The sequence below is a fragment of the Crocodylus siamensis genome, chromosome 9, assembly GCF_052110815.1.
Source record: "Crocodylus siamensis isolate JL-2025a chromosome 9, ASM5211081v1, whole genome shotgun sequence".
NCBI classification, from domain to species: Eukaryota; Metazoa; Chordata; order Crocodylia; family Crocodylidae; genus Crocodylus; species Crocodylus siamensis.
Genome location: NC_143403.1, coordinates 74,402,603 through 74,420,724, shown reverse-complemented (window position 1 = coordinate 74,420,724; position 18,122 = coordinate 74,402,603). Strand labels below are relative to the sequence as shown.

General features: G+C 49.2%; 1 protein-coding gene across 1 annotated transcript in view; it reads left to right on the top strand.

Moving 5' to 3' along the window:
* Nucleotides 1-17,471, top strand: part of KREMEN1 (kringle containing transmembrane protein 1) — a 45,120-nt gene extending 27,649 nt beyond the window's left edge. The window contains exons 5-9 of the mRNA XM_090061839.1: nucleotides 479-632; nucleotides 3,604-3,936; nucleotides 4,995-5,153; nucleotides 6,231-6,315; nucleotides 8,234-17,471. Of these exons, the coding sequence (XP_089917965.1) occupies nucleotides 479-632; nucleotides 3,604-3,936; nucleotides 4,995-5,153; nucleotides 6,231-6,315; nucleotides 8,234-8,393 (891 nt within the window). The 3' untranslated portion in view covers nucleotides 8,394-17,471. The remainder of the gene's footprint in view (nucleotides 1-478; nucleotides 633-3,603; nucleotides 3,937-4,994; nucleotides 5,154-6,230; nucleotides 6,316-8,233) is intronic.
* The last annotated feature ends 651 nt before the right edge of the window (nucleotides 17,472-18,122 follow it).

Sequence of the window (18,122 nt, the reverse complement as noted above, 5' to 3'; positions counted from 1 at the left end):
TTCTCTGGCCTCCACATATCAGACAGGTCTTTCAAACAGGACAGGCTGGCATGCAGGGGGACCTCTGCCGTGCTCGTGTTGTTTTCTCAAGTTCTTCTCCTGGGGGTCCAGGTCCCCCTCCCCCGCGCCCCGAGCCTCACTCCCCAACTCATCCAAGAGAACCAGGCCAGAAGCCCCCAGACGAGTGCACGGGCAGCCCAAAGAAGCACGTCCGAGGTGCAAATGTGCCTGCATCTGCATTGCCCATAGGGGTGGCCGCAGGAAGCAGGGGTGAGGCCACACCGCCCGTGTCCCCAGCCCCTCCTCCCAGGCCCCACAGCTCACTCCTCTCTGCATGGCATCTTGTCCCACTTGTCCTGGGCCCCACATTATCGCACCCCTCCAAGCGGTACACTCCTGCAGGCCCTGCAACCTCTGGGGAGCACCCGTTAGCCTCCAGATACCATCCTCCCTGTCTGATGTCTCTCTGCTGTCCCAGTTCGCAGGCATGGAGTCCGGCTATGCCTGCTTCTGTGGGAATAATCCTGACTACTGGCGCTACGGGGAGGCTGTCAGCACAGAGTGCAACAGTGTCTGCTTTGGGGACCACACGCAGCCCTGTGGCGGCGACGGCAGAGTCATCCTCTTTGACAGTGAGTACTGAAATGGGCTGAGTAGGGAGTCACATGCTTAGCAAGTCAGGGGAACAGCATCCCAAGGACTCTGAACAATACCGCACACAAAACCATGAATCCTAGCAGCAGGGATCAGCTCAAGACAGCTGGGTCCAGAGCTGCTCAGGACAATGAGAACACACGTGCAGGGTGAAATGCATGAAACTTCACCCTAGTTTCACACCCCCGTCGAGTCGAGAAGTGGGTGGAGTAGCCCTGCTAGTTAATGCTTGCCCAGGCACGGTCCAGACACTATCAGACGTTTTCCCACACTGTGACTGAAAGCAGGGCTCGTTCTGCATGGTATTGAAGGGCACTTTCAGTTCTGTCCCTAATTAAATCAGTGAATGTATACTTAAACTGAAGTGATGAGCCTCACCTAGAGATGTGACCCCCTCAGATATGCGTCTGCTCCCCCTCTGCTCTTCATAAAATGAAATTTCCTAAAGGCAACCATCATGAAAAAGGATCCACGGTGTGTCTCCACCTGTAAAACAGAAATAGCACACCTGCCTCATAAAAGGGATGGTGTGGAATAACTAATGTGCATTAGGGGTTCTGGAGCACTGTATACATTTGAGTCACTGCTAAAAAGTGGGGAGTCCAGCTGCAATGCGAGTAGTGAGGATGCAGTAATACTGCACTAATTTGTAAACCTCCTTTCTCACTCTCTCTGAAGTGCTTTGAGCTTTCAGTTTTAGCCTGAAATTTCTGGTGTTTGGGAGAGCCTGCAACAGTCTTTGGGAGCACTCCCCATCAACTACCTCTATTACTGCATTTTAATATCTGTGCTAGGCTTCATGCTGTCAAGGGTTAAACCCAGATAACAATCCAACTGAGACAAAAATCTAGATAAAAATGCCAAACTGAGCATGAACTGGTCATTTCCACACAACAGCTTCCGGCCCATTTATGCACAAGTAAAGTACTTTTGAAATAATCTAAGTCAGAGGCGGAGAGATAACAGGTAGTCACTGACTTCAGCATCATATGAGAGGTGATGAACGGATGTCTTTGTGGATCGGCCAGTACGCTTGCCCTGGACTCCCTTCTTTGCGGCTACCTCACTTAACAAAAGCTACAGCAGAGATCACTAGAGCAGCCTTTACAAAGAATAGAGGAGCTGAAACATTTCAAGCATTAGCGCACTCAACACATTTGTCAGCATGTTTGGCACATCTCCGCTTCATGTTTGAGGTGTCTGCAAATGACTCTGCAGTAAGGAGTTATTCTTAACCATGCGACTCCAATTCGCCATGTGCCACAAAGAATTCCAGGCAGATGTCTCCCAAATAAGCTTCTCCAATTATGTCTGCGTTTCACTGCAGTCTTTAATGATACCTTAGGAAAGAGCAGTATCGAATGTTGGAAGGGGCTTGATAAGGCCCAGAATCTGCTCCAGAAGAAGGAACAGCATTTTGCCCATTTTTTAAAAACATCTCCTTCCCAGCTGTGTCTCCCTTGTTTTTACACACAGGGTTGGGGGGTGGGGCGGGTGTTACAGGCTTGTGTTGTCACATGACCAAGAAGAAAAATGCTAAATTTCAAGAGCAGCAGAACAAATACAATTGATAGTAGGAGGTAGGTGCGAGACCTCCCATCTGCGCTCATTGCACTGGAGCAACAGACTCGAATCAAAGTACTTACCTGCTCTGGCTCATTCCCACTTAGAAACACTGGTGGCTAAGTGTTGCTGGTCATCTTTGCTTCTGAAGGCAAAATGAAAGAGAGGTCTTTTTAGGCCCTACCCCTCTTCTTGCATGAAACTGAAGCACTTAAAATCGTGATTGTTTTGAATTACTTAAGATTTTTTCATAAAGCTCTGGAAATTTCCCCAAAGAGCAGAATTCTACCTAGTCGTCTGTCTTTCAGCCCATTATAGAGGGAAGCAAACTTTCTGAGCAAATCAGGTTCCTCCTGAAAAGAAATGTTGCCTGTAATCTAGCAGAAGATGTATTATTCACATCTGGAAAGCAAAGACCTTGTCTAGAAATAATTATTACATGGCTAATAGGATCCAGTACTGGACTGGTGAATGTGCTATGCTATGAGGAAGATGCAGAATCCAGACTGGACAGACTTGGAGAAGGCTCTCGCAGCAGGTGTAAAATCCTGGGAAAGTGAGAAGACACTTGGCTTTGTGCCTTGCTTTTGTCTCGGTCTGTTCAGAGCGATCTAAGCCATAGCACAGCTCCCCCACAGGATTCAAGATCTCAAATACACTGCTCTACTTTCATTTTTCTTAGCAAATTATCCTGAATTACAAGTGAAATGTTACTGAGTCATTCAACCTGCATTAGAGCCCATCAGGGATAAAGACCTGCCTCTGTCTTTACTCCTGGGGTGGGTCCACTGTCAGGAACGCAGTCCCGAGAGAGGCGTGCTGGGCTCACATATGGAAGGTTTTCTGTGGCGTCTGATCTGGCCTTCGCTCTGGCTGTGGAACAGTTTTCTTTAGAGTCTGTTACAGCCACTGGTTTACCCCGCCGAGAACAGGGTCAGACAACTGAAACGCTAGACAGGAAAAAGAATGCAAGCAAAGTTTAAAAAAATACAAAGATCTATTTAGAAGGCTTTATTGACAGGGAAGTTGTGAAATACCATAGCCATCAGCAAGAGGCATTACTTCTCACTGCAATACACATCTCTAACAGGGAGAGGGAGGAATTACTAAACATCAGCGGGGTGGCTCGTTGTGATCAGAGCACCGCAGGCCGTGCCACGATGGGGAAGTGAGAGCACAGACGTGTCCCCTGTGGTGGCACAGCATCTCCAGAGGTTCCCACTGAAATGATGCAGCTCCTGTGCTCAGTGCAGGTCTGCATAATTGAGCCACTAACTTCAGCACAGCAGAGCTTGGGCATCACCCAACATGGAACATGCTACAGAAGCACAATCTGCATACACTGATTTTTCATTTCTCCATTTTTCATTTCTCTCCTTTTTACAGCACTTACTGGTGCCTGTGGAGGAAACTACACTGCTCCGACATCAGTGATCTATTCCCCAGATTTCCCCGACATGTACGGCACAGGCAGGGTCTGCTACTGGACCATACAAGTTCCAGGGGCATCTCAGATCCATTTCAACTTCACTCTCTTTGACATCAAGGACTCAGCAGACATGGTGGAGGTGCTGGATGGCTACACGTACCATGTGCTGGCTCGTTTTGACAGCAGGAACCAGGCTCCGCTTTCTTTCAACGTCTCTTTGGACTTTGTCATTCTGTATTTCTTTTCAGACCAGATAAATCAGGCCCAGGGATTTGCTGTCAGGTACACAGGTAAGAACCAGCTACTTGATCCCTTCCCTTGAGATGCTTAGTCTACACAGCATACTTGTACAGGCACAGCAAGAGCAGGCATCTGAGCTCCTCCTGCAAATCCTTCACCCCGTCTGTCCAATTCCAGAGGCCGAGGCCTTCCGCCCGGGCTTCTATCCGGGTGCAGAGAAATGCTTTCAGCTCCTTCCGGCAGCTGATGGCTGGGGCTTAACAGCATGAAGCCCCCATCCCCTGTCCTGCTAGACAGGTTGGAAGGAAAGCAAAATTTGAAGCATAGTGACCCCACGTAGTCCATTGGCACCTTCTGTTTCTCCTTCGCCCGCCTGAGCTGTCCATTCCCCTCAGCCAGGCAGCGCCCTCCAGTTCTGCAACCATGCCGGTTACATTCACAGCCTAGCTGATGTACCTGTGCCAGCAAGACTGTGCACATCAGCCCAGCTTCTGCTGCTCTGTCGCTTCCCTCCAGCATCAGCATTTCTACCAGCGTGTCTTGCAGGTAGAGGCCTGCCCACCATCACGGACTGGTAGTCACCGACGGGCTACACCACGAGTGTTACCAGCCAGCCTTGCCTGGCACGGGGCTAGCTCTTAGAAAGCTCCCATCTTCCAGTGGCAATTAGCTAGTCACCACTTCTGGTTCCACTAAGCCGATTCATTGTCTTAGTAAGTAGGTAATAAAAGAGGAACATCCTGTTTCTTGGACACAGTTCATATGCCAGCAGTAGAGTCTCTGCTTCAGCATCTTACAGAGTTGACACGGGACCACATGCTAGAGTTAGATGGCTCTTTCTCTACGCTCCATCTCCGGGAGGAAACTCTTTAGTTCTTGAATAAGCCCGTTGGGAGTTCTTATGAACAATTCATTAACTTTAAGGAAGCAGCTGAGTAAGTGACAAGATTGTGCCTGTTTCAGCCATGAACTGACTATAGGAATTCTTAGTGCAAGCCAGGAAAAAATATACAATTCCTGTTTAACAAAATACATATCCAAAAAGTCTACCTCCAGATAAATCAGTTCAGACCTTATCTAGATAACCTCTCTCTTATTGCATTTTCAGCGACCAAGGAGATGGTACAGCAGGACAAAGCCCCCATCAACCTGACCCTTACCGAGGTGATAACTGAACAAGCAAATCTAAGTATCAGTGCAGTGCGGTCTTCAAAAATACTTTATGTCATCACGAACAGCCCAAGTCACGCCCCTGGCACCATGCCTGGTAATGTCCAAAGAGGAACAGCGAGCATAAGCAGCAGGCAGGGCTTACATTGCCTGGCTGGGCTTGTAGAGCACAAGACCCGCGGTGGATCAGACCGCTCTTGTGCACCACAACCAACACAACTGTTTGCATTTGGGGGACACATTTGCTGCACAAGCTGCAAACTGAGTCACACACAAACAACCACATGCTGTGAAGCTGGTCTCTACCTGGGTGCAGGGAGCATGGGGCAGGAGTAGCTTTTGTCCAGTTGTCTCTGCACCCTTGTTATCCATGCGTGTCGGTAGCCTCAGGGCTTCATTAGCTTGCAGCAGCAAATAAAGGACCTGACATGGCTGCTCTACCAGCCGAGACTATCAGAAGATCATGCCAGTCCAATGCCCTGCCCATCTGTGACAGGCTACCGCCTGCCCCACAACACATCCCCCCCCGAACCCTGTAACATCCCGAGACCACTGCAGAGGAAAGGTCAGAAGGAGCTGGGGCTATGCTAGGTCAGGACTCCTTTGTACAAGGAGAAATCTTCAGCTGCTGCTTTGTGGCATCATTAAGTCCCCTGTGAGCTGCTGGAGTCCCAAAGGCAATTAAAGAAGAGTCAGTGCTGTGCTGCACTGCCCGAGGGAGGAATAATACACCACAGACCATTCATTGCTTAGGGTCTGGAAAGGGAGCACAGTAACAGCAGGTTAACTACTGTGCTGAGATCTGCCCAGCTCCCTGTAAATGCAAAATTGTTGCTTGGAGTACATTTCCTAGTGCAGCAAGCACTTTATTTTTAAAGTACCTTAGAAAGTCTTTCATCCATTTCCTAGGCAGAGAATTAGGCAGCTTCACAATCTCTCTGCAGGGAAGTATTTCCTGAGATTTTTTTTAGCCAGCCGAAGTCTGAAGTTTCAGAGCGAACAATGCAGAGGGTCCAGTGGGTGTGGGCTGCCTGGAATCAGAGCGCTGGGATTTGCTACTGTCCTAAAGCCTGGACGTCAAGTGTCAGAGGCAGAGCGCAACAGGAAACACACCCTTAGTAAAAAAAAGCAAAGTGAACGAACATGCTAGGAGCTGTGCATCTTTCTTTTCCAGAGTGGACGGTCTATGGCCTTACAGCACTGCTCATCTTGAGTGTCACTGCCATACTGGCCAAGATACTTCTGCACGTCACAATGAAGTAAGTATGGACAGAATTGCCTCTAAGTGCACAGGCATAACGGCGAAGGCCCAGTCCTGCGATTGCTCACATCCTTGAGGAAACCCCTTTCTTCTTCTGGCCATGCCCCGATAGGTTAGCGTCCACAATATGAGTTACGTGTTGCTTTCAGTGCACCCTCAAAGCAGCTGCCAGATAAGCACAGCACTAACTTTCCTGTCTGAAATCACAGAATCCCTTTTGTTTTGCTTTATTTTATAGAGCTTCCTGGTGCTGGGGGGGGGTGGGAAAGACGGTCATCTAGACCAAAATTATACAAAGGAGAAAACAAGGATTTACACCACTTTTGGGAGGAGAACTAATTATTTTAATTTTTAATGCACAAAATATTAAAGCATATCAAAGAGTAGCCCACACTGGGCATGTGTGAAATAAAATTCTATCAGCAATGAATCAGCTGGCTTATATTCATACTCTCTTTTGTTGAAAAACTGGAAAGGGCTCTGAGAAGAGCCACTAAAATAATTGAAGGTTGGGAAAACTTATGTGGCAAAAGGGTTAAGAAACTAAGCCTGGGAAAGAAAAGGTTAACAGGGGACTTGATCACCGTGTGCAAGCACCTAAAAGGGAAGAGATCTCTGATAGCAGACAGCTCTTTAACAGAAAAAAGTAACATGAAACCCAGTGGTTGGAAGGTGAAGATAGATAAATTCAGACTAGCAGTAAGGTGCAGTTGTTAACAGTGAGAGCAGTTGAACATTAATATAGCGTAACATGGCATAAGTGGAGATCCGAGTTATTTCTAAAAAATACTTGTGGCTTCTGAAGCCAGAAGGGACCACTGTAACCATCTTGTCTGAGCTCTCATACAGTACGCCGTAAGACTCCTCTGAATTAATTCCTGTTTGACCCGGGGTCTCTCTCCTGCGGGGGAGGCAGAAGAATCTAAGCCACAGCTTCACATGTCCAGCGATGGAGGATCCATGGCAAACTTTGCTGCCTTGTTTCACCGTTAAAAATGTGCACCTTTTTCTTGTTGGATTTTGTCTAGCTTCAACTTTCAACTACTGGATCTCATTATAATTTTGTCTACTAGACTGAAGCATCCTCTGTTGTCAATTTGAGATCCTCACGTGGGTCTTTATTGGCAGGAACATTTGCAAACAAAAAAGGTCTTTGTTCCTTCAACATCTCTCTGCTCTGCCCTCTACTTCCCTGCAAACTTGATATTATAATAATAATTATTATTTTGTTGTTCATGAAGTCTCAAATGACTGCTCTGTTTATGATATCACAGATACAGCATCCTCACTCTAGATAGGGCATTATACAATGTGCTGATTTCTAGATCAACCAGGGGTGAAAAAAAAATTCAGGCTAACTCTGGTTTTCTAAATCAAACCTGGGACCAATTCTCCAGCACTATTCTTTCCCCACTCCTCCGTTCCATTACCTGCATTCGAAAAATAGCTTCCCCTCATTCTTCCGTGTCTCCAGACAAAACAAAAGTGGTCTTTAATCTCTCATTTGCCAGGACGTCAGGCAAGTTGTAGTCACTAAATGGTGACATTTTCCCCCCCACTGAAATGTACTGTTGGTGCAGAGAGTGCAACATGGAACAGCAATGCAATACTGTTGACCAACAGCATTGCAGTCTGTAGCACTGCAGTATGGTCCGGTGGATTGGGACGCTGAAGCCCTGCTGCATGACCTCAGGCAGGTCACTTCTCTCTGGGCCTCTCTGTCCCCTTTTCTGGTATGTTTATTTAGACGGTAACCCATACAGGGGACAGGCCCCCCTCACCCCACATAGCCGTACAGTGCCTACCACAATAGTATCCCAATCTCAGTTGGAGTCAGCAGGTGCTACTGGAATAGCAGTAGCATCACAATCAATACCTCTGAGCACAGTTTGTACAATAAAACTGCTGTTTCCTAGGTCTCACCAAGTGCCCTCTACAGCCGAGAGAGATTCCTACCGGGCGACCCGTGCAAGTGAGATCTGGAGTATTTTTTATGACCCGTCCACATCAATCTCCATCTTCAAGAAAAAACTGAAGTATCAGCAAGACGATTGCAACCCGCTTGTGGAAGACTAAGTTCCAGTCACTCCACAGGGCACAGCGTTCTGCAGCTCAAGGTGACCTGGTGCTAATGCTTTTCCTCCCGGTCTGATTCTTGTCTCCCAAGATCTGCTCCTCCGTGGGGCTTCGACTGACCTTCCTTTCCTGTAGTTCTCCAGTGCACACCAGACACAGCAGAGCCAGCTGCTGTAACCATTTGGAAGGATCTGGTGCTTGCCAGATTGCTCATCCTGCTCAGTATTGCCATTAAACCAGTGCACTTGAAACAGAAATGAGCTCTCTAAAATGGCAATGCCCTGCACGCCTGCAAAACAAGGGAAATGTGGAACCTGTGGAGATCAGCGCTCTGGGTGTGCTGGGACTGCTCCTTAGGCCCCCTGAGACTCCAAGCTGAGCTCAAGTAGAGATGCCGCTGTCGGTTCAGCTCCTGCAGCAACAGGTGGTGAACTGGCTCTCGCTGTAAATATTTCTAGCTGGCAGTGGATAGAGGTGAGCGAGTCAAAGACTTTGGAAAGGTATCTGCCCGATAGCCAGGGCTGTGCTATTTATGGCTGGCCTGTTTTCAGAAGCACAAATATAGCAAACCTATCACATCTGAGGTGAAGTTGAGAAGAAAACACTCAAAGGCTCAGCTGCAAGGAGTAATTTCATGGGATAGTGCCATTGGACCAGACTCTACAAGAGACAGAAAGAGCTTAAAATGTGTGTTCCTGAGTGACTGCGCCCAGTGACTGCCTTTGAAAGGGCCACTGAGAGCAGCAAGGACACTGCCACAACAGCCTTCTGTCACTCTGATGCCTCCTGTCCCTTCCAGATGTGACCACTGTGCTGCCTACCAAGGACTGAACACCAAGCTGTCAATCCAGTAAACTTCAGATGGTGAAGATGGCAATCAAGAATCCTTGCAGCAAAAGTTGGAGATCTAATCTACCCCATTAGCAAAGGGTCAGGGCACTACAAGGGATCCATGGTAGCTGGCAAATTACTGCTGGGTATATTATTGTCTTTACTGGTGAAGAGAAGGAACAAGGATAGAAGCAAAGCAATATCTCTGTGCCCAAGTCTGCCAGTTAGAGGCAGTCCAACGTGCCAGTGTCTCGGAAACACTCAGCAAGAACCATTTAATCCTTTTTTAAAGGGGAGACAATTGCCAAAAACCTCATGCAGTCTAGAAGTAGAGTAGGATTATGTTTTCTGATGTGTAATCCACAAGTGTGCGTGTGTGTGTGTGTGTGTAAGTGTCCTGTAACCACTGGATCGTTTGCACATCTGCACAGCCCCTGAACCCACGTGTCTTAAGCAAACACATACATATTGGGGCGAGAGATCGGTAACAAATGGATATGTTTCATCAAGCTGGAGTGTGAGAGTAAACAAGGATACATACATATGGGTTTGAAAGAGAGACGAGACCTGCGGTGCTTTAGGGGACCAAAAAGGGACATGCGCATCAGCAGAAAAGAAAAAAGGCAAAAAACAAAAACACAAACGTTGTCCTCAAGGCACCTGGAAAGATGTGACATGCATATGTAATCCCCATAGAACCTAAACTGGGATGTGAGAAAGATGAGAAAGGGCAAGATCAACCTGGAGTGTATCAGATTGGTTTAAGCACACCAGCAAAATCTGTAAACGATTATGTATGCTTTAGAAACTGTTTGTTGTTTAAAAATGGAGGCTCTGCAGTGAGAGCAGCTGAAAAAAGCAGCAATAGTTTCCATACCTCGGGACTTCAGCCTCCCCAGCATTCCTGTGCTTGTGTCTAGACAGCAGGCTCAATGTCTCTGTACAGGAGACTCCTTGATGCATCTAGCCCTCGCACCTGTTTCTATTATGACCTTATCAACACCATATTTTAAGTGCATTACATACTTCCGCAAAACCGTGGGGCCAGGCACAGGATTGTGGCAGACGATCCACAGCCCAGCGCTGTCAGGCTGCCCTGTCTGCACATTCCAGTCTGCAGAAGAAAGGGAAGTGGCAGAACAGCTGGGCTGTGTCTTCAGTGCGAGGTGGAAGTGTGTAATGTGAGTAATCAAAGCAAAGCAAAGACCCACTTATACAATAATGGGGAGGAGAAATGTAGACGACCAGCAACAACCAACTCAGGAAATCTAACCAAACAAAGCACAATCAAGGCCAAGAAAAAAAAGTGACAGCTGCTGCTGTAGGATTTGGGGCTGAAAGTGACTTGGGATATTATTCCTAACAATATCAAGGCCAAGAGTGCTTTCTCTTCAGTCCCTTTGATGCAGGGGATGGGATTATACCAGCACAGCTGTCTTCATACTCTGCAGTACTGGAGAGACAGCTTTGTTCCAGGAGGCTTTAGAAACATTATCAACATAGTCTCACTCCCAACATCTGACTGCTCTAAGCTATCACAAACTGTATTCCGCAACATGGAAATCAGGGGTGTGTGGTGAGAGAGAGAGTGGGGCTGGAGTGTCCTTCAGGAGACTTACAAAAGGGTTGCTGCATTTGCAGCTGGAAAACCCAGGAGGCTTTTTGCACGAGCTAGTTGGTGTCTACAGGGTCGCTCTGTGTCCCATTGCAAACAGGCTTTTTTATGGAATCCGTCCTCCAGGCTTGCCGGAGAAGTGAGCATCAAGGCTAACACCCTCAGCTGAGGTACGTGGCCGTGGCTCCACTCAAGTCAATGAAGCTGCAGCAATTCACACGAGTGGAGGACTTGTCCGTTCTCCATGACTTCCATGCTGGCCCGCTCAGTCTCCTGCTTGCTCACGGAGCTGTGCTCCCCACAGGGCTCCAGCGTCCAGCAGAAACAGGACTTTCTCCATGTGTGTGTTTCTGAAGTCGTGCTCACGCTGCTGACTCCTAATCCATTACCAGGGTCAAACAACAATGCAAAGTCAGAGTAAACCAGTGCCCTGCTCTGCGACCATCTCCTTACAAAACAAATAATTTAGGACATGTTTTCTAGCAAATTCAGGTCCCAGTCAAACTGCAAAGCTTCACCTGTCTGCCAGGTACTCTCAGCAGCCCAGATAAGGGCCACATGCAGCCCTTTAATTCTTTCCAACAGCCACCCACCTCAAAGCTGCCTCAACACCTTTGCTCTGGCTGCTGCCCACATCCAATTAAACACCGTGGCATAAGGCCAATCCCAGAGAAGCGTGCCCACCCTGTGGGCCCTGGGCTTGCCCAGGGACCATTACCCAACCACAGCGTAACAGGCTCCAGTCAGGGTGACCCCAGGCTCTGGGCACGTTTGATGCAGGCATCTTGTCCAGTCGCAACCTGCCAGGAATCGTAGTGCTTTATTACTCCAAACCTCCACACTTAACCTTGTGTTTGCCAAAGTGCCCTATTACTCTCACAGGGCCGAGATGAAAATGGGGCCTGGCCCACGCAGCATTTCCTTACCAGGTGGAGAGCTCTCCCGATGGCGCCTCTGCCCAGGCAGCTCTTCTCCCTGCTCACCGCAGGCACGCGCAGGAAGGGCCCTACACGCTGGCATTTCAGGCCACAGTTCTTACATGAAAGAGACCCTCCAAAAACCAGAATGAGCGACAAGACAATGACCTCACCCCTGCACAGGATAGCGAACAAGAAGATGCTCAAACAAAACACTGAAATTCAGCAAGGCCCTTCTAAATGAATCCCAATTTTAAAGGATAAGAATAAATGCTCGTGTCAGGGATCCTGTGCCATAAAAATCCTGTAATAAAATGGACAGGGTCCCAGATGGTTCCTTAAAAAGAAATAATTTCTTTTCCCTCACAAGCCTCCTGCAAGGAGGGGGAAGAGGCTGCAGGAAGCTGCTGTGGTGAACGCAGGGATGAAGCAAGAAGAACAGGGAGACAGAAGAGTTCCCAAAATGCTGGTGCTCTCAGGCTGATACGTTAGGGGGAAAGAAAAAAGATCAGCTGTGCTACTCCATGCTCCTCAACAAGCTTGTCTTTTTTTAAAATCAGACCACGAGGAAGCTACATTTTGCTCCCCGAGAGCCTGAGAGTGAAGGGACTGGAAACACAATGACAGACGTCTGGAAGAAAGTGGGGTGCCTTTCTATCTGAAGTCCGAGCTCCAACGCTCTCTGGCTGTTAGCAACGCTGAGAGGATAGGCCAGCACCTTTCTCAGCGTGCTTCATGCCTTGGATGTCACCAGCTGGGGAACGGAGCCAAGAAGCCGGGGACCCCTGTTATCGGAAGCCCAAAAAAAGGCTTAAACAAAGGAAAGGGACTGTAGAAATATGTGATTTTTGCTCGTCTGACATATCTCATCCTAGCTAGAAAAGCAAAAAACTGCTTCTGCATCTAATTGGAGGCTGTTGGGACTGCTCATTTTGTATCCTGGAAAACAGTGAAATGATCTCAGATGGGAAAGCACACTAGGACTGCAGCTTTACAGAGCACAGTAGCTCGGGAACAAGAGTTTTGATTCAGACCTGCCGAGTCTGTTGGCAGTGAAATGAGATGCCGCTTGTCCCTTTCTCAGTTTGTTCGAGAATCTCTGGCAGACATTCGTTCGTATTTCCAGATCACTGGTGTTGTACCGAGTGGCCCAAATCCTTTGGGCAAGATGGCTAAAAGGAAGCAGGTGCACAGTTCAGGTCCTCAGAATCTGCCGCTGCCACCGGCAGGCGTTTCAGGTTCCACCACCGCGTCTCCCAGGTCCCTGCACGGGGCCAGAGAGAATGACGTTGCAGCCTGAGGGTTGGGGCACTCCCCTGGGAACAAGCTCCTGCTCCAGTGAATATTCAGGATTTTATACCAAGCTGAAAAGTTTCAAGAGGTGAGAGTGGGGCCACACCCAGCCGACCCCTGTCCTGAGGCTTGGATGCTCCCTGGGATGCAGTGCTGCATTAAATCCCTGTGCCAAATCAGATCAGGAGAATTCCCAGCACTGGGCTATGGCGCACAATGGCAGGCCCAGCAGCAGCACTGCCTCCTCTGTGCGAGGAAGGATTGGTGGGGCTCAGTGCCAGTTCCACAGCGCTGAACCCTCCACGGACCAAGGATGGAGAGCAGGGCTGCCCTCCTGCCCAGAGGAAGACGCCTACCTACCAGGAGGAGCAGAGCACCAACCACATCCCTCCGCAGCAGCAGTGGCACTGGCTAGCTGCCCCCTGTGCAGCGTGTGGGGCGTCTGGCGCCTGCCGGCTAATGTGGGGCAGTGATTTCCACTCGGCAGCCCAGGGCTTCAGACTTGAGCATCTCAGCGCTGAGTCCAAGCCCTTTGTGATCCAGTCTGGGATGCAGAACTGAGTCCGTGCACAGCCTTGTTTGCTTGGCAGACAGGCGCCAGAGGCAGTGGAACCGCTCTGTAAGAGCTGCGCGGAGCAGAAAGACTTCACTCAGCCAGTAATTACCACATAGTTTCTAGCGAGAGGCGAATGCACGGGAACATCTAGTGCCTTCTTGCTTGAACCTGTTAGAAGAGTTGCTTGGAAAGGTAATTAAAGCGCCGATAAAATTCAGGGGAGGGAATATTTTGGTGAAAAGCACATTAACCCTTCGGTCTCTTAGGGCCCAGTGCTGCTGTGGCAGCATGCAGTTCAGCCTGGGCAATCTGCCTATGTGCAGGTGAGCTTTACAGCCCTCCACCTGAACTGTGCGGCATCTGTGACAGCAGTGTGTACGTACCTTCAGTAAAGCCTGTTCTTGGTGATAAATATTGGAAAAACACTCATGTATTTATTCATTATTAATGGTCTCCAGGTGCAGCCCTGGCAGGATTTTTGTACCTGTTTATTATTTAATAGAATTCTGTTTCCAGGGCCACATCAGTTCCAAATTACTTGCCAAATTTCAACTGAGCAGAGCTTAAGCATTCAAGGCCGTGTGGCACTACCACCAGCAGGTCTCCTACCTCCCACATTCATCTGTCAGAGCCATGGCAGGATCCTACGTGCAAGCCCAAGCCTGGAAGCCAAAAGATTGAAGGGGCAGGCTAGGGGGAAAGCCAAAAGCAATCCCGCATCTACCATAGACTCTGCCTGCATTACCAGTCTCTGCTCGTGCTTGGAGACACAGCCATGCCCCTGCATCCTTGGTAGATGGCATCTTGGTTCCTGCTAGCCACACTGATGGAAATCTTGTAGCCCCGCCTCTGTCATTGTGTAGGAAGGTTAGCTTTCCAGGGGACTTTGCATTTAGCCAGAAGTCATATAAAGCAGAGGAATGACAAAATGCATTGCCTGCCTTTCTTCTCAAGCGTGCAGCTGGACACTACTGTAGTGTCACAGATAGTGAGAGGAAATGCAGTTCAGTAACGGCGAGCTGGAATTCACTCGGTAGCAATCACTAAGCGTTCACCCCCAGCATGGGCCTGCTCCCGTATGCCTTGTTCTGGTGCAAAGCCAGGCCCAGCAGTGCTCTGGGCTTTGTTCCTCCCCTTCACCACTCTCTGCAGAGCTGTTCTGTAATCCGGGCAGTGCCTCTGGTTTCTTCGTAACCTCACAAGAGCACAGTTTGGCTCCTTGGAGTTCATGAAACAAGCAGCTCTCCGTTCTGCATGGGTGCCTATTAGGAGTGTCCTGGGCCACTTCCCTGGCAGGGGAGGGAGCAGGACACTTTCCTGCTCATCTTTTCTCTCCTAATTTGTAGGAACTTCATTTTTCTAAAATGCTGAGCACCATCAACATGAAATCAAGCCAGTTTCCAAAATGGGGTTAACGTAGACCTTTGCCATGTTGCACCTCTTCTTGAGAGCCTCTGCTTATGTTATCTTTTACAATGTCTTCAGAGGTTTTCAATTTGTTTGCGTGTCCTTCTGCTGCATGAAGCAACCATATGAACAGCAGATCAACTGAACAGGTGATCTGGGGCAAGAGGAGAACGTGACTGTGACTGGGGAACTGTGCACGGTAAACGTGCTGAAGGGAAGGGATGAAAACACTCATTTCTCTTAGTCTTTCAGACACAGCGATCCTAGAGCTGGCCTCCAAAAGCCGTAGTTAAGACTGCTTGAGGGCTATAGGCTGTACAGGAGGGACAGGATGGGGAGGAAAGGGAGGGGTGGTGCTCTACATCAAGGAGGAACACACATCCTCACCAGGTAGCACAGAGTCAGAGGAGAGGCACTCTGAAGTCTCTGGGTTAGCAAACAAGGCAGTCGAGGGGAAAGAGACCTAACGGCGGGGTCTACTACAGACCTCCCAACCACAGGGAAGAGCTAGACCAGGAATTCTTCAGTCAGCTCAAGGAGGTAGTTAGATCAAAGGATGTGGTCATCATGGGCGATCTGAACTTTCCAGACATCTGCTGGGAAGGGCAGTCAGCCAGGTCTGACCGCTCACGTAGGTCCCCAGCCCAAATGCAGGCCCTCCATCTAACCCAGGAGGTGCACAGTCCCACCAGGGGAGACACCTTGTTGGACCTGGTGCTGGCCACAGGGATGATCTGGGAGGGGGCTGCGGGTGCTCGATCACCTGGGCAACAGCAATCATCGCCCGCTGAGATTCACCATCCAGCGCAAGGTGGCAAACGCCTACAGCAAGGCAGCAGCCCTGGATTTCAGGAGGGTGGACTTCAGTGAGCTAACACCCTGTTCAGATTTGCTGATGACACTAAGATGTGGGGGGATGTGGGCATGCTAGAAGGAAGCAATAGGCTGCAATCAGACCTAGACAGGTTACAGGGGTGGGTGGATGAGAATAGGATGGGCTTCAACACCAACAAGTGCCAGGTGCTGCACCTGGGGAGGAACAACCAGCACCATACGTACAGGTTGGGGAACTCCCTTCTCATCAGGGCAGAGGCAGAAAAGGACCTTGGAGTCATCGTTGATGCCAAGATGAACATGGGCCGGCAGTGTGGGGATGCGGTCAGGAAGGCCAACCGCACCTTGTCGTGCATCCACAGATGCATCTTGAGCAGGTCCAGGGAGGTGATCCTACCCCTCTATGTGACACTGGTCAGGCTGCAGCTGGAGTACTGTGTCCAGTTCTGGGGGCCGCACTTCAGGAGGGATGTGGACAGCATGGAGAGGGTCCAGAGGAGGCCACTCGTATGATCAGGGGGCAGCAGGGTAGGCCCTACGAGAAGAGGCTACGGGATCTGAACCTGTTCAGCCTCCAAAAGAGAAGGCTGAGGGGGGGATCTTGTGGCCTGTTACAAACTAGTCAGGGGGGGGATCAGCAGGCACTGGGGGGGTCACTGTTCCCCCAAGCACTGGCAGGAGTGACCAGGAATACCGGTCACAAGCAGGCAGAGGGGAGGATTCAGACTAGACATCAGGAGGCGCGACTTCACGGTCAGGGCGGCTAGGATCTGGAACCAACTTCCAAGAGAAGTGGTGCTGACTCCTACCCTGGGGGACTTTAAGACGAAGCCTGACAATCACCTTGCCGGGGTTGTTTGACCCCAGTACTCTTTCTTGCCATGGCAGGGGGTCAGACTTGATGATCTGCTCAGGTCCCTTCCAATCCTAGAAACTATGAAACTATAAGACTGATATGATACAGAAGTGAAGTTGATCTTTTTTCCTGTTAGCCACCCTCCTTACAACCTGAGACTACTTCTTTTCCCAGAATTATGCCAGGACTTTCAGCCTGGTCAACTGCCTCAAAAACGTGGACATGCCTGTAGTATAGCTGGCCATCCCTCCACCATGCAGGGCACCCTGGAGTGCTGGGGTCCTCTGTTCTGTGGCTTCAGGAGTAAGTCCATGTCTGACACCAAATCCCTCCACATGCGGCCTCCTAGGAACTCCCTCTGCCATGCTGGCAATTCAGCATCTGAGAGCAGTTCAACCTGAGGGCATCCCTCCAGGTGCGACACTCCTGTCTCTCCAGTACTTGTGTAGACAAATCAAAACTAATTGTCGAGCAGGAATGTGTGTGGAATCTCACCCCCATGGCCTTTGGCCCACCCTCCCTAACATCTGCTTCAAAGGAGCCAGCAGCCCTTCAGGGCTTTAACTGGGATTGATGCTGGAAAGTAGCACATTGATTTAAGTACTCTAGATCACTTAAGTCAATGCATCTTGTGTTCTGGGGATAGCAATGCGGGTAGTCTTCTGCTTCCAAGGCTGGTTTTCCATGTACCTTTGTCTTACTAGCCCAGTGTTGGGGAAAAACAGAGATTGTATTATTTAAAGAGATATTAAAATATAAGAAAGTGTGATGTGTTATCTATAGTAATATATATTTAGGAAATGTGTTATTTAAAAATGATATAATGTGCTTGTATCTTGGTCACATTTCGAAGCAGGAAAATATATTAGTTTACATTCTGGAAGGAATAAATGTTCTATACACTGTAACAAAATAAGCAGCAATGTTAATTTACTTGGCATTTACTGCAAATGACCACTATTAGGAGGGTCAGGCTGACACGGCTGCACACATGCTGATGAAACAGCTGTTCCAGTCACTGCATTCCTCTCGTGGCGCTCCTACCAGCGCAGCTCTACAAGTTCCCCCCCGCCCTGCCTATGATGTTGTCCCTCAGACTCTGCAAGCCCCTGACATGTGTATTTACTCCCAGGACCATTAGGACATGCTGGTCTTGCTTAGGTTCAAAGACAACTACTCCCGCCACAATTACTGGCAATTATAGACCAGTCAGGCTTACCTTGGTCCTTGGGAAAGCCTTTGAGAAAGTCATCCAGGAGCACATCTGCAAGGCCCCAGCAGGGGAGGCAATGCTCAGGGGCAACCAACACGGGTTCACTGCGGGCAGGTCCTGCCCGAGTAACCTGGTTTCTTTTTATGATCAGGTCACAAAGTCCCTGGACGAGGGCGTCGGGGTGGATATCGTCTTCCTTGACATGGT